Genomic DNA, 17,443 nt, shown 5'->3' with positions numbered 1-17,443 from the left:
TTTAGGTGGTCAAGTAAGGCAGATGGATCTTGGTGGTGTTGAAGTGCGACGAAGGTATCGTCCACTTTTCGCATCCAACAGAAGGGCTGGATGGGTGACGTGGCTAAGGCTTTATTCTCTAGTTCAGTTAGGTAGATCTCGGAGACAATCGGTGATAGTGGGGAGGCCATGGATCTGCTCATAAATTGTGTCACCCCAAGTGAAGTAAGTGGATGACAGGGAACTGTCCAGAAGGCGGATGATGTTATCTGGGGATAGGGATGTCGTCGATGGTGTGGCTGTTATCTTGTCTCTTATCACATCTAGGGCTTGGCTGGTTGGGACATTGGTAAATAGGTCAACAACGTCGTAGCTCACAAGTTTGCAGGGTTCATTGATCTGACGTATTTTGTTACAGAAGTCAGCTGAGTCTTTGATAAAGGAGTCGGCAGCCTTAGACCATAGTGATAGTAGTCTCGTGAGGTACTGGGCAGTGTTATAGAAGACAGTTCCTCTGGAGCACATCAGTAACCTGGCTTTTACAGGTTCCTTGTGGATTTTGATGGTTGCACGGGCATACGGTGCACGGGGTGTTGCACTGTTAACTTTCGTTGGATTTCAGGTGTGATCTCACCACTGGTTTTGAGTTGGTTCAGGAGGAATCTGTGTTGCCGGTCAAACTTGTTGGTGGGGTCAGTTTTCAGGGTTCGATATGTGGACTGGTCTGTTAGTAAGTTGTCTACCAGTTTGTTAAAATCTGTTTTGTCAAGAATGGCTGCCGCTTTTCCTTTATCAGCTGGTGCTATGGTTATGGACTTGTCTTTCTTCAGTTTGACCAGGGCTCTGCTTTCTTCTTTAGTTAGGTTGGTTCGTTGGGGTTGTGCTTTATCCAGTAGGGATGCTACCTGGTGGCGGAGGTAGTCGATGTGGCCCCCGGGTGCTAGTTGTTGAAGGCCTTCTTCGATGTCTACGATGAAGTCATCCTTGGGTATGGTTTTGGTGGTTGGGACAAAATTCAATCCCTTTGCCAGTAGACTAAGTTGGTGGGGAGTGAGTGCTTTAGTGCTTAGGTTCACCACAGTCTTGTTGATGTACTGGGTTCTCACGGGCTCGGACTGGTGTCGGTGGGCTGGCTCTCGTGTACTTTGCCTGAGGTTGTTGAACTTTTGTTGTTGGCTGGATTTGATTTTCGAGTTGAGCTGTCTGTTTGACTCGGTCTGTGCTTGGCGGAGCTGGGCATACTCTTCGGGCTGTAGGATAGACTGGATTTTGTCCTGTTGATCGACAATTGCAGCCAGGCTGTGTGCTTTAGTTTTCCTGTGGTGTCGGATTCGCTCTTTAACCAAGAGTCTGCTAGCCTGTTGAAGGATTTTGTGTGCTGATTGAGAATGGACTGGGGATCTCAACCGAAGGCCTTTCGGTATGATACCTTGGTCTCTGCATTTCATCAGGAATGTTAGGTGGTTGGAGCATTTCAGGTATTTCTTCTCTAAGTTGTTCAAGCGGTTGATGTCCTGGATTGCCGCATCTCCATGCTGATGACGAATAGCTTGCTTAAGTGGCATTTAGAAGTCGGTGAGGAGGTACACTGGAAAAGGCATTCTTATGGATGTACAACTTCTTGGTTTATTTAACTCAATCGACAGCCTAGAGTCCACGTGGAAGGCCCCGGTATACGAGTCAACCTCCCCTACATTGGTCCAACCAGCCACAAAATAGCCCGCCTAATAAAACAGTCAACTGGAATAGAAACAGTCTTCAGAATCCTGACCACACTTAAGACCCACCTACATGCCACAGGAAAGAAGACACCAACCAAACCCCAGCCAACCAAAGGAGTTGTCTACCAATTGAAATGCAGTTGCAACAACTCCTACATAGGTGAAACAGGCAGACCGCTTCAAACCAGAATTAAAGAACACCAATCATCAGTACAGAAACTTGACTCCAAATCTGCCATATCTGACCACATCCAGGAAAACCCATCCCACAACACCAACTGGAATACAGTCAGGACACTGAACATGAATCAGCCCCATTGGAAAAAACGAAAACTACAGGAAGCCATCCAGATTAAGAGATTAAAGCCCAGCCTGAACAGAGATCACGGCATCTACCTCCCCTCAGCTTATGATCTGCTAATCCTCCAAACCGCTCCCCCCGTGGGGTTTCCGGGGTGATAAGAATAGGACCTCAGTCCTCTAGGCAAGCTTGTCGTAAAAGTCGACTAACCTAGAGCTCTCCTGTGTGAGCCCGGTGAATATAATAGGCTCACATCTTCTCGGTTGTGTGAGAGGCAACCGGGGAGCGACCTGTTTGCCGTGGGTTGCGACCCGTAATCTCCGAGGACGGGATCCTGGTGGCTGAGGGTGGGTTGGTCTTGCGAGATCTTCACGCCCAACACGTCACTTTGGCCCTTACTTGGAGAGAGACGGGAGGTCGGATGGGCCCGGTCCGATCAATCGGCTTGGTCATGTCTTGCCTTTGCGTTGTCCCAGAATTTCTCCATAACACTATTCCTTCAAGAAAATGTTATTTCTGAAACTTCGTTTGCGGGACTACGTTTTGAGGCGGTGGCTCATGGGTCAATCGAGTAGATTGAATTTAACCTGTTGGTATAAATCAATCTGTTCGAGTATACCTCATATGGAATCCTTGGTGTCTTTCCTGCTGGGTATTCCCAGGTTCAGGCATCGCCCTTGTTGGTACTCCGTGGTGGGTGGGGAACATATGGGGTGAAATTTATATATATATATGCCATGTCTTCTTCACACCTATCAATTAATGTCTCCAGTATGACTAACAGGCCTTCCTCTCAGCCGATTTCAAGTGCTGATAAGAAGAGAAAATTAGAGGTTTTGGCTGACTCAGTTGATAACGGACAGGACAGTTGGCCGGCTTTCATCGTTCTCTCGACAAAGAGTGAACAGAAGCCGGCCTCCAAAATTCATCCATTTGTACTTAAAAGGGCCTTGCAGGGATCAGCAGGTACTTTAAAAAACGTCAAAAAATTACGATCCGGAGACATTCTTATTGAATGTTTTCGGAAACAACAATCCATTAATTTATTAGCTTTGAATAAAATAACTGATATTCCTGTGTATACATCCCCCCATAATTCCCTGAACAGCTGTCAGGGAATTATACGTGACAGGGATCAGGATATCATTGATCTATCAGAAGACGAAATCTGCACAGAACTGAAATCGCAGGGTGTTACCAGAGTGAAACGCTTCACTATGAAGAAATCTGGTAACATCATTAAACTAAATACATATCTTCTAACATTTAACAGTAAATCTATTCCGGCGTATATCTACATTGGCCCGTATAGGGTTAATGTGGAGTTGTATATCCCTAACCCGACACGTTGTTTTAACTGTCAAAAGTTTGGCCATGGCAAGGGCCAATGCAAAAATAAACTGGTCTGTTTTCGGTGCGGCAGTGAAGGTCATGATGGTTTCGACTGTAGCAGCAAAGCAAAGTGCTGCAATTGCAGTGGAGATCACATGGCCTCCTCTAAGGACTGCCCACTTTTCGTCAAAGAAAAACAAATAATCACTATAAAAACTAAAAACAATATATCGTATCAGGAGGCCCGCAAACTAGTCTTGCCTCCTAATACTACACTGCAGACTTCATTTGCCAATGCGGTCAAGCGAGTAGCATCTGTTGCTACTCAAACCTCATTGACTTGGCCCATTGGAAACGACAGACCTACTTCTCTACAACCTGCTGCTCAACCTGCCTGTAATTCCTGCTCTACCCAGACGACTACAATAACTCAAAAACACCCAGTAAATATTACAAAACAAACTGATAACCCTGAGCCTGATCAAAGCAAAAACAAACCTGCCAGAAATAAGTCTGAAAATAAATCTCGTAATGAAAATAATAAACCTAGTGGCCCCACAGAGCGTCCCTCGAAGGCCACTAGAGATCCTGTCCAAACTTTTAATAGGTTTGGATCGCTGGAGGACGTTGGTCCTTCAACATCAGATGCGGATGTGATGGATACATCACCCGCATCAGGGAGATCTAACAGCCGATCTCCCAGGAAGGGTCGTCCACGGTCCAAACATAAAGACAAATCCCCCATACGCCTTCCTCCATAATGTCTTCTTTAGACAAAATTATACAATGGAATTGTCGAGGTCTTAAGGCAAATTTTATTGAAATAACACAGCTAGTTCAATCTTTCAATCCAGTTGCCCTCTGTCTTCAGGAAACTCACCTGAAGACACCTGACAAAGATAAAATAACTCTTAAAAATTATTCATTATATAGTACTTATTCAAATGAAGAAGAGCGAGCTGCAGGCGGCTCCTCGATCTTCATAAATAACAATATTATACACAGCACTGTTGCTCTGAATACAGAGCTTCAGGCTGTGGCTGTTCGTATTTCACTGTCTAAAACAGTCACATTATGTTCGGTGTATATACCTCCGAACACTTCTTTGTCAGCTTCTCAGTTACATAATCTTACAGAACAATTACCTAAACCGTTTATTATAATGGGAGATTTTAATTCCCATAACCCTCTTTGGGGCAGTAATAACATAAATAATAAGGGCAAGATAGTCGAAGACTTCTTATGTAAGGAAGAACTGTGTTATTTCAATGATGGTTCTGATACCTATTTACATCCGGGTAATGGCACTTATTCTGCTATCGATCTCACTATCACGGATCCATCACTTCTCCCAGATTTTTCTTGGAAGGTGCATGACGATCTTTGTGGTAGTGACCATTTTCCTATTATCCTAGAGCATATCACTTCAAATTCTTTAGAACGTGTAGCTAGGTGGAAATTCGATAAAGCAGATTGGATCGCATTTGAGATGTTCTGCGAGGCTGATATCTCTCCAGAGACTCTCAATGCAACAAATGATCCAATATTAAAATTTAACGAGCTTGTATTACGAGCTGCCGATAGAACTATCCCTAAAACCTCGACAAATCCACAATCCAAAAGTAAACCCTGGTATGATAAGGACTGTCGCAAAGCCATAAAGGACCGCAAAAAGGCCGAGCGAAATTTTAATATATGTCCTACTGATAATAACTTAAACCAGGTTCGTATTTTTCGAGCTAAGGCTCGTCGATTACTCAAGTCCAAGAGACGATCTTGTTGGCGGAACTTTGTTTCAGGCATTACGTCAAAAACACCCATGCGTAAGGTCTGGAACATGGTTCAGAAACTTAAGGGCAAAAATAATAGAGCAAAAGTTCAGCATTTAAAAGATGGAGATAACATAATAACTTCTCCACCCGATATAGCTAATAAACTAGCTGAAACAATCTCAAAGAAATCTTCTTCTGAGAATTATACTAAAGAATTCCAACGCATTAAAAGCCAGAAGGAGAAAACTAAATTGCCCTTTTCTTCTAAGAATTTAGAAGATTATAATAATCCTTTTAATATCGATGAACTTAAAACTGCATTAAAAAAGGCCCACGATACTGCTTGTGGTCCTGATAATGTATATTATAAGTTTCTGAACCATTTACCACCTGAGCCACTGGAGACTCTCTTGGACTTGATTAATGATATTTGGATAACTGGTAATTTTCCAGCCTCATGGAGGGAGGCGTGTATTATCCCGGTTCCCAAACCGGGTAAGGATCATAATGATCCAAATAATTACCGTCCCATAGCTCTTACCAGCTGTGTCTGTAAGACTATGGAACGGATGATTAATGATAGACTTGTTTGGTTTCTTGAAACCAACAAGCTTTTATCTAATATCCAATGCGGTTTTCGGCAAGGTAGATCTACCATGGATCACCTTGTTCGATTTGAAACCTTTATTCGCGATGGCTTCATCAATAATGAACATGTGGTGTCCATATTTTTTGACCTTGAAAAGGCCTACGACACCACATGGAAATATGGTATTTTAAAAGACCTCGCGAACATGGGTCTTAAAGGCCGATTACCTATATTTATATCTCAATTTTTATCCGATCGTCAGTTTAAGGTACGGGTGGGGTCCACTCTTTCTGACTCTTATGAGCAGGAAATGGGTGTACCCCAGGGCAGCATTCTATCACCAACTCTGTTCAGCATAAAAATAAATAGCCTAGCAAAAACATTAACATCTGGCACAGAGGGTTCTTTATACGTGGATGATTTCCTTATATGCTACCGAGCTAAGAATATGAATAATATCGAACGTCAGTTGCAGCTTTGTCTCAATAAGATCGAGAAATGGGCAACTGAAAACGGTTTTAGATTTTCAACGTCTAAAACCGTCGGTATGCATTTTTGTAATAAACGGAAACTTCATCTTGACCCTGAGCTTACTTTTTGTGGTAAACAGGTTAAAATTGTTGGAGAAACAAAATTCTTAGGTATAATATTTGATAGTAAGCTATCTTTTATACCTCACATAAAAATGCTTAAAGCTAAATGCACAAAGGCTCTCGATATAATTAAGGTCGTGTCTAGCACCGATTGGGGTGCTGACCGATCAGTTTTACTTAATTTATATCGTTCTCTGGTGAGGTCTAAATTGGACTATGGATCCATCATTTACGGTTCCGCTAGGAAGTCGTACATTAAAATGTTGGATCCTGTTCATCACCAAGGTTTGAGGCTCAGCCTTGGTGCTTTTAGAACCTCACCAGTAGAAAGTTTATACGTGGATGCAAATGAACCTTCTTTATATCACCGACGTATAAAACTGAGCCTTCAATATAGTACAAAGCTTAAAGCTCATCCAACAAACCCTGCCTACGACTGTGTTTTCAATCCATTGTATGTAGACAAATATACTAAATGTCCTAACAAGATCCCTTCGTTCGGTCTTCGTATACAGGACCATATTGTGGGAGCTAACATCAAGCTGGATGATATAGCTCCGGTGTCTTTTCCGGAGTCTCCTCCATGGCTTCTCCCACAACCAAAACTAATATTTGATCTACGTAAATATAATAAATCCAATACAAATCCTCTTATAATTCAGCAAGGTTTTGCTGAAATTAAAGCTAATTATACGGATTATAAATTTATTTATACTGACGGGTCGAAGGATGGGGACAGGGTTGCGACTGCGGCTGTCTTAGAGCAGCGGGTCTCTTCCTTTCGTCTTCCATCCTCTTCTTCAATATTCTCTGCCGAGGCCAGAGCTATGCTCCTGGCCTTATCATATGTTTCTTCTGGGTGTGCCCAGAGGGCAATGATATGTACTGACTCGTTGTCTTGCCTATTGGCAATACAGAATAATAAATTTAAAAATCCCTTGATCCTTCAAATTTTAGCTATACATAGGAAATTAATTAGAAGAGGTAAAGATATTATATTCTGCTGGATACCAAGTCATATTGGTATCCATGGAAACACAGTCGCAGACAGGGAGGCGAAAGCTGCCCTAAATAAACCCATATCTAAGATAAAAATCCCTTATACTGACATGAAGTCCAATATTCTTAAATATATTCGTGGCCTTTGGCAGGGTGAATGGAACTTGCAGGTCCATAATAAACTGCATGCCATTCATCCGGTCATTGGCTATAATTCATATACATTTGATATGTCTCGTAGAGACCAAGTCGTTTTAACGAGATGCCGTATTGGACATTCTCATCTGACACACAATTTCCTCTTGGATGGGAGCAGTGCTCCCGAGTGTGTTGGATGTGATGCTCAATATGGCATCAAACATATTCTGGTTGACTGTGTAGACTTTGCCCATGTTCGGCAGAGATTCTACACAGTCAACTCTATATATGATTTGTTTGACAGCATCGCTGGCGATGTTGTCATAAATTATTTAAAGGCCATTGGCCTATATCATAAAATATAAATTTTAATTGTCATGGTTATCTATAGATAAAGTTATATATATTTATACATGTACTCTAACCCTGGTTTTCGAGTTTTAAATCTTATTTTTCTTTTATTCGATTTTAATCACGTCTGTACTTTTTGTTTTACTTTTGGTGTTCATATTGTCATATCGAAAACCTTAACCGTCTCTTGCTTTCACCTTGTTCTCGCCACGGTATGGCTGAAATATTGCCGATGTGGCGTTAAGCCATAATCATTCATTCATTCCAAACCGCTCAGGAACCCCACCGAGCCTAGCCAGTACCCCAACACCCACCCCAGGACACCTTAATCCCCTGAGGACTGTTTATCCTCTTTTTGTTTTATCTGTTGACATTTGCATCTCTTGCTATATATAAGCGCAGTAGTAATTTTGATGTCATTCCAATAAATAAAGGCACTACTGTTGTTTTCTCTCTGTGTAAATTTCTGTATAGGCAACTCATTGTAATCTTTTAATGCAGATCTATGTATTTCTAATGTAAAGATAACGTTAATCCCTGTAAATAGCTTACTATTTATCCCCTTTCTGTTAAATGACCATGGCAGCATTTGAACCTATAGAATAAGCTGTAACATGCTACCACAAAGAGGTTAATCCCACTAATTGACTCATGTACATATGTAAATAGTATACAAACGCACTGCTGTTATGTAATCAAAATATTCATGTGTTAAAAAAAATAAATAAATAAAACACTGATTTGATGGGCCACGATATCCGCCAGGAAAGTGGCCCTAAAACCAGTAAATAAACGAAAAAAAAAAAATGATGTCATTCAGTTGATAACGATGCTAGTATCTGCATCGAAACGTTGTGTTAAATAAACCAAGAAGTTGTACATCCATAAGAATGCCTTGTCCAGTGTACCTCCTCACCGACTTCTAAATGCCACTTAAGCAAGCAGAACGATTATACTCGTGAAAAAAACTCCCCTTATTAGATTTATCCCACTGCCGCTGCCAAATATCCACAAACTTAGGTGTAACATAACTCATAATTTCATTAATGTTTAAGGGCACGTGAAAGGATATACCAAAAAAGGATAAAGCTCTCTTCGCCAACCCCCGTGGGGTTTCCAGGGTGATAAGAATAGACCCTCAGCCCTCTAGGCAAGCTTGTCTTGAAAGACAGCTAACCTAGAGCTCTCTTGAGTGAGCCCGGTGAAGATAATAGGCTCACATCTTCTCGGTTGTGTGAGAGGCAACCGGGGAGCGACCTGTTTGCAGTGGGTTGCGAACCGTAATCTTCCAGGGCGGGATCCTGGTGGCTGAGGGTGTGTTGGTCTTGCGAGATCCTCACGCCCAACACGTCACTTTGGCCCTTACTTGGAGAGAGACGGGAGGTCGGATGTCCTACTGATAATAACTTAAACCAGGTTCGTATTTTTCGAGCTAAGGCTCGTCGATTACTCAAGTCCAAGAGACGATCTTGTTGGCGGAACTTTGTTTCAGTTCAGAAACTTAAGGGCAAAAATAATAGAGCAAAAGTTCAGCATTTAAAAGATGGGGATAATATATTAACTTCTCCACCCGATATAGCAAATAAATTAGCTGAAACAATTTCAACGAAATCTTCTTCTGAGAATTATTCTAAAGAATTCCAACGTATTAAAAATCAGAAGGAGAAAATTAAATTGCCTTTTTCTTCTAAGAATTTAGAAGATTATAATCATCCTTTTAATATCGATGAACTTAAAACTGCATTAAAAAAGGCCCACGATACTGCTTGTGGTCCTGATAATGTATATTATAAGTTTCTGAACCATTTACCACCTCAGCCACTGAAGACTCTATTGGACTTGCTTAACGATATTTGGATAACTGGTAATTTTCCACCATCATGGAGGGAGGCGTGTATTATTCCAGTTCCCAAACCGGGTAAGGATCATACTGATCCAAATAATTACCGTCCCATAGCTCTTACCAGCTGTGTATGTAAGACTATGGAACGGATGATTAATGATAGACTTGTTTGGTTTCTTGAAACCAACAAGCTTTTATCTAACATTCAATGTGGTTTTCGTCAAGGTCAGTCTACTTCAGATCACCTTGTTCGATTTGAAACTTTTATTCGCGATGGTTTTGTTAATAATGAACATGTGGTGTCCATATTTTTTTACCTTAAGGCTTACGACACCACATGGAAATACGGTATTTTAAAAGACCTCACGGATATGGGTCTTAAAGGTCGATTACCTATATTTATATCACAATTTTTATCCCATCGTCAGTTTAAGGTACGGGTTGGGTCCACTCTTTCTGACTCTTATGAGCAGGAAATGGGTGTACCCCAGGGCAGCATTCTATCGCCAACTCTATTCAGCATAAAAATAAATAGCCTAGCAAAAACATTAACATCGGGCACAGAGGGTTCTTTATACGTGGATGATTTCCTTATATGCTACCGAGCTAAGAATATGAATAATATCGAACGTCAGTTGCAGCTTTGACTCAATAAGATCGAGAAATGGGCAACTGAAAACGGTTTTAGATTTTCAACGTCTAAAACCGTTGGTATGCGTTTTTGTAACAAACGGAAACTTCATCCAGAGCTTACTTTTTGTGATGAACAGATTAAAATTGTTCGGGAAACTAAATTTTTGGGTATAATATACTATCCAAAAAAAGAAACGCATAACCCGGTTTTTTGCGGAGGTGATGCAGTCTTTTCAATTATGCATAACTAAATAAGAATTGCTATTCTGCAAATATTTTTACACAGATTAAGGAAGGGTCCATATCTAGACAACAAGGCCATCAACTTGAGGTAAGACACTCACAATGAGTCTCCCACTTGAGTGGAATGTCAGTATCTGTTGTAACCACCACGGGCACGAATAACAGTTCTGACACGCCTTGTCATGGACTGGATGAGACGCTGGATAGAGGCCTGGGGAATGTTCTGCCACTCCTCCTGCAAACATGCAACTTGCTCTTGAAGCGGTTGAGGTTGGCGTAGACGTCGATCAAGTTCATCCCACAGATGCTCAATTGGGTTAAGATCCGGGGAACGGGACCGCCAGGGTAGCACATTTACATTGTTTTCGGCGAGGAAGTCCCTTGTGACACGTGCCGTGTGCGGTCTGGAACAACTCCCGCTGAACGTCAATGACAGGTAAGAGGTGTGGCTGCAGGATGGTGTCTCGGTAGCGTACGGCCGTAAGATTTCCCTGTACGTGGACAAGATTTGTACGACCAGTATACGATATTGCTGCCCACATCATCACACTCCCTCCACCAAATCTGTCCACTTGGCGTACGCATTTAGGGGCATAACGTTCGTGAGCACGTCTGTAAACCCGGTTTCTACCATCACGTCTCTGCAATAGGAATCTGGACTCATCACTGAACCAAATGCGTCGCCAGTTGCGTAGATTCCATGCAGTCACGTTGTTACACCATCGGAGGCGATTGGCGCGATGGTGAGGACGCAGCACAATCCCAACATAGGACCTCCTGGCTCTCAGTCCATGTTCCCCTCAGCCTGTTCCGCACTGTCTGACCTGATATCCTCCTCAGTCCCGGTATGCTGGCTGCTGTGCTTTCAGCTGTAGCACAACGGTCACGCAAATGGAGGACCCTTTTGTAGCGATCTTGGGCTGCTGTAGTGACACGTGGTCGACCTGAACGCCGACGGTCATTTGTTGTCCCAGTATTGTTGTAGCGGGCAGCAAGCCATGAAATCGTGCTCTGGCTGACGTGTAGAGGCCTAGAAATGGACGATTGGGACTCTCCAGCTTGAAGTCTTCCAATGGCAATATTTCTTGTGACAGTGTCAAGACGTGGCATGTTGAATCAGCTTGAAAACACCACTTGAAAGACGCCGATTTCCGGCCCGAAGTTGCGGTTTTATAGTCACACACTGCATGCTTTCCATGCGTAAGTTCGGCGTGTAAGACTGCACGTGATGCGGTGTGGTGCTGTATTTTTTACTTCTTCCAAAAATGACCTCCAAACTCAACATTTTCAACCAAGAAATGTTTTGAGGAATAAAATGTGTGCTAACTGTGACTATTAACAATATTAAAACACATTTTGCTCATGAAATGAAGACAAAATGTATTTATTTCATTTTAAAATAAAACAAAATACCTATGCGTTTCTTTTTTTTGGATAGTATATTTGATAGTAAACTATCTTTTATACCTCATATAAAAATGCTTAAAGCTAAATGTACAAAGGCTCTCGATATAATTAAGGTCGTGTCTAGCACCGATTGGGGTGCTGACCGATCAGTTTTACTTAATTTATATCGTTCTCTGGCGAGGTCTAAATTGGACTATGCATCCATCATTTACGGTTCCGCTAGGAAGTCGTACATTAAAATGTTGGATCCTGTTCATCACCAAGGTTTGAGGCTCGGCCTTGGGGCTTTTAGAACCTCACCAGTAGAAAGTTTATACGTTGAGGCTGATGAGCCTTCTTTATATAACCGACGTATAAAACTGAGCCTTCAATATGCTACAAAGCTCAAAGCTCATCCAACAAACCCTGCCTACGACTGTGTTTTCAATCCATTGTATGTAGACAAATATACTAAATGTCCTAACAAGATCCCTTCGTTCGGTCTTCGTATACGGGACCATATTGTGGGAGCTAACATCAAGCTGGAAGATATAGCTCCGGTGTCTTTTCCGGAGTCTCCTCCATGGCTTCTCCCACAACCTAAACTAATATTTGATCTACGTAAATATAATAAATCCAATACAAATCCTCTTATAATTCAGCAAGGTTTTGCTGAAATTAAAGCTGATTATATGGATTATAAATTTATATATACTGACGGGTCGAATGATGGGGACAGGGTTGCGACTGCGGCTGTCATGGAGCAGCGGTCTCTTCCTTTCGTCTTCCATCCTCTTCTTCAATATTCTCTGCCGAGGCCAGAGCTATACTCCTGGCCTTATCATATGTTTCTTCTGGGTGTGCCCAGAGGGTCGTCTAACGCACAATTTCATCTTAGATGGGAGCAGTGCTCCCGAGTGCGTTGGATGCGATGCCCACTATGGCATCAAACATATCTTGGTTGACTGTGTCGACTTTGCCCATGTTCGGCAGAGATTCTACACGGTCGACTCTATATATATGATTTGTTTGACAACATCGCTGGCGATGTTGTCATCAATTATTTGAAGGCCATTGGCCTTTATCATAAGATATAAGTTATTAATATGTAAATATTTATCGATAAAGTTATACATACATTTCTTGATATTATTTTTCAAATATGAGGGTTTTCGAGTTTTAACTGTTTTTGGTTATTCTAATCTGGTTTTAAACATGTCCAAACATTTGTTTCCATTTTTGATGTTCTCACCACCATATCGGAAACCTCAACGGACTCGTGTTTCAACCTTGCTATCGCCACGATATGGATGAAATATTGCCGATGTGGCGTTAAACCATAATAATTCATTCATTCATTCTCTTCGCCAGGGAGTCTGCCATTTCGTTCCCAACAATTCCGACATGAGCTGGCACCCAGTCAAAACTCACAGAGACGTCCTGGTAACGAAGAGTGGTGCATAAATGTAGTATTTCAAACACAAGTGATGAAGAATTATACCAGACATAATTTGACATGGCCTCCAAGGAAGATAAAGAATCGGTAAGTATAACAGCCCTGGAAGGTTTTAGGTCGAGGAGAAACTGAAGAGCACAGATGATAGCTGTAAGTTCTGCTGTAAATTCTGAGACAAAATTGGATAATCTAAAGGATTTGGAATATTTTAACTCTGGAACACAAAAAGCTGCACCAACTCTGTTGCTGTCTGGACACTTGGAGGCATCAGTGTATATCTGCAGGTACTGGGATAGGTTTGTATGTATATATTCCGTAGCACATAGTAAGGAGACATTCGGATTATCAGACTTTTTTCTATCATCGTTCAGAGTAGTCGAAATATAGGGAGGTTCTAGATTCCATGTGGGGAAATCAGGAACACGAGAGGACTGCAAAGCAACATTATCACAATCTAAAGACGAAGATTTGATCTCAAACTAAATGGTAACCCAGCATAACTATTTAAGTCATGCAAGTTGTCATAAAAGGAAGGTTCGAGCAAACGAGACGAAGCATTATTAACCGAACATTTGAGCCTGAAAAAGAACTTGAGGGTGCGCAGACGCCGACGGATAGACAATGGCCACTCGTTACAGAATACCTGTAGAACGTTAAGTGGTGTGGTGCGCATGCCTCCTGTACATATCCGCAGCGCTGCGCACTGAACAGAATCTAATTTTTCTTTAAGCGTCATGCAAGCAGAATCATAGGCTTCACAACAATAATCAAGTTTGGTACGGATGAGAGCGCGATATAGCAGTAGTAATGATTTTTTCGCAGCCCCCCAAAATTTGCCCGAAACATACCTCATTAAATTTAGAACTTTATCACATCTTGCTATCAAATAATCAATATGTCTACCCAAATAAGCCTATTATCGAATATAACCCCGAGATACTTAAAAGAAGAGGAGATTTTGATCGTTGAGTTATTAAGGGTCAGACAAACATTACTAGTATGGCGCCGTGTAAACACAACAGCTTCTGTTTTAACAGAAGAAAACTTAAACCCCCAGTCCCGGCTCCATTTCATTATATCATCTAGACCTTGCTGAATATGCTTGACACAAGAGGCAAGGGACCTAGAGCAAAACCACATGGATTTATCATCAGCGAAAAGCGTTCAATTTAATTTAGGGGATATGGCATTGGGTAAGTCATTTATGGCTACATTGAATAAAGTGGGAGATAAGACACTTCCCTGGGGAACCCCATTCTCCACCGGGACCATGCGAGAATAACTTTGTCGCACTCGAACTTTAATAAAACGTCCAGGCAGGAAATCTTTTGAAAAGCCCAACATTTTCCCGCCAATACCAATATTACGTAGCTTAATTAACCACCCCAGTCCTCCAAACCATATCATACGCTTTTTCTATATCGAGAAACACGGCAAGTAGATAATCTTTATATTTCAAAGAGTATCTGATGGAGGTTTCTAAATTAACCACATGGTCAGTAGTACAACGTTTGTTTCTAAAACCGCTCTGTACTGGACTAAGCATATTGTGTTTCTCCAAAAACCACATCAATCTAGAATTTATCATACGCTCCATGATCTTGCAGAGACAGGACGTGAGGGCTATAGGCCTGTACGAAGATGTAAATGAGGGATCTTTACCTGGTTTAGCAACGGGAACAACAATTGCCGTTTTTCATTTAACAGGGAGTTTCATATTAGACCAAACGGTATTGTAGAGCAATAGTAATATAGTCATACAGTGATATGGCAAATTATACAACATGGAGTACGTAATAGTATCCTCACTCGGTGACGAATCCGAACATGAAGACAAGGCCTGCTTTAATTCTAGTAAAGAAAAATCATTGTTAATTGGCATGTCATCAAAAAGAATATTATTAAAAGGATGCATTTCTTCAATATTTTCCTTATGGGATATAAACTCAGGAGAATAATTGTTTGAACTGGAAACAAAAGAGAAACTGTCTGGCAAAACATTGGCTTTGTCAATATTAGTAACATAATTACTATTATTATGAACAATAGTTGGGGTGCTATTTGATTTTCTTTTACCTTTAATCGAGTTTATGTTATTCAAGACTTCTTCGGTATTTGTATTTTCAGATAAATGCGAACAGTATTGTCGCCAGTGATCTCTCTGAGCTGTTTTAATAACCCGCTGTGCTACAGCTTTAGCTCGCTTAAATAAAACAATTTCTTGGTGTAGGCGAGTGCGTTTTGCACGATTTCTTAAAAGTTTCCGAATTTTTATAGCATTAGAACAATCGTCGTTCCACCAAGGAACAGGTATTTTATTAGACACCTTACCTGAGGATTTTGGGATACATTTTTGTGCAGCCACATCAATGGCATTAAGTACATTATTTGCAAAAATATCAACATCATTATTATACACATCCTGAGAAAAAGATCTCATACATTCTTCTTTGTATCCATCTCAGTTTCCCCTTTTCACACACCATCTTGGAGACTGGCCTACAGGATTCACATGATGGTCTATATTACAGGTGACTAGAACTGGTAAATGGTCGCTAGGACTAGGGCTTATGGTATCCACGAACCAATTAAAAGACAGATCTATATCTGCTGAGCAAAAAGTAAGGTCTAAATGACACAGATTCCCCTTTAGTTATATTCTGTCCATCAGTACGTGCAGAAAACTTGCCTTGGATGCCGCTGTCACATGCATGCCAAGCGTCTGCGACCAACCCTACAAAGGCGCCTGTACACAGCAGTACAGCAGTGGCTGTCTGGTCCAGATGCGCATCTCCGACTAAGGACGAGTGTTGATGTTTGTATTCTGTTTTTCCCTTAGGTTCATGAAAGGGGATAGCGCGAACGCAGTCCCCCTGTGTAAAAATTACGCACCCGAGTCGCCCACATTTGGAGCGATCGCAGGGGTCAGCCCACCGAAGTGCAATGGGAAGGCCTCGCCCTGGGGGCACCGCCTGATTGATCACGGTAGCCCCTGTGCCAGGTAAGTATGATTTGATCTGCCTCACCACTCAAACTGGTGTAAGACGGCCCGTGTCCGGCTTGGGCGAACTGCAAATGGCTGGCCGTCTTGGCCCAGCACAAAACGCATGAAGTGCGCGGGTGTTCTGTCTCTCGTCAAATACGAGCTTTCCTCATTTTCCTTTGGCACCCAATCTCTGTCAGTGTTAAAACCTTTTTCACCCCTTTGGTTATATTCTGTCCATCAGTACGTGCAGAAAACTTGCCTTGGATGCCGCTGTCACATGCATGCCAAGCGTCTGCGACCAACCCTACAAAGGCGCCTGTACACAGCAAAACAGCCGTGCAGTGGTGGCTGTCTGGTCCAGATGCGCATCTCCGACTAAGGACGAGTGTTGATGTTTGTCTTCTGTTTTTCACTTAGGTTCATGAAAGGAGATAGCGCGAACGCAGTCCCCCTGAGTAAAAATTACGCACCCGAGTCGCCCACATTTTCTTTTTTGATAAAGTTTTATTCTGTCATGAGTGAGATGAATATAAACAATGGTTGATGAAATATAAAAATAAAAAGTGTCACACAGCGACACCTGACAGTTAACTATACATTAAGACTTTACAACCTTATGTTTGAAATAAAAAACGGAGGTTTCCATTACCTTCTAAAACGCAAAATATGTCAGAAGAACACCAGTATTTTGCAAACTCTTTGAGTGACATCCAGTAAAAATCCACCGTTATTCGGAATTTAATCCGATTTAAAAAGAACATTATGCGACCGACTGAAGATGGCTTGACATTTGAATATTTAACATCGTTTCGAGTTAACAAAATTGATAATCGGGCTTCAAAAATTAGTAACAAACATGGCATATTTTTCATTCTGTACACCCCCGTGGGCTTTCCGGGGTGATAAGAATAGGACCTCAGCCCTCTAGGCAAGCTTGTCGTAAAAGACGACTAACCTAGAGCTCTCCTGTGTGAGCCCGGTGAATATAATAGGCTCACATCTTCCCGGTTGTGTGAGAGGCAACCGGTGAGCGACCTGTTTGCCGTGGGTTGCAACCCGTAATCTACGAGAACGGGATCCTGGTGGCTGAGGGTGTGTTGGTCTTGCGAGACCCTCACGCC

General features: G+C 41.9%; 1 protein-coding gene and 1 non-coding gene across 2 annotated transcripts; both read right to left on the bottom strand.

Annotated features, from left to right (window-relative positions):
• Positions 1 to 518: 518 nt before the first annotated feature.
• On the bottom strand, positions 519 to 1,544 carry LOC135477092 (uncharacterized). Its single transcript, XM_064757245.1, has one exon. It carries the CDS (start codon positions 1,542 to 1,544, stop codon positions 519 to 521), a length of 1,026 nt encoding a protein of 341 aa, XP_064613315.1.
• A 14,639-nt stretch (positions 1,545 to 16,183) lies between these two features.
• On the bottom strand, positions 16,184 to 16,345 carry LOC135477295 (U1 spliceosomal RNA). Its single transcript, XR_010445182.1, has one exon. It is a non-coding gene; the product is annotated as a U1 spliceosomal RNA (small nuclear RNA).
• Between the last annotated feature and the right edge of the window lie 1,098 nt (positions 16,346 to 17,443).

The sequence above is a fragment of the Liolophura sinensis genome, chromosome 10 (genome assembly GCF_032854445.1).
Source record: "Liolophura sinensis isolate JHLJ2023 chromosome 10, CUHK_Ljap_v2, whole genome shotgun sequence".
NCBI lineage: Eukaryota > Metazoa > Mollusca > Polyplacophora > Chitonida > Chitonidae > Liolophura > Liolophura sinensis.
This window is presented reverse-complemented; position numbering and strand designations above follow the sequence as displayed.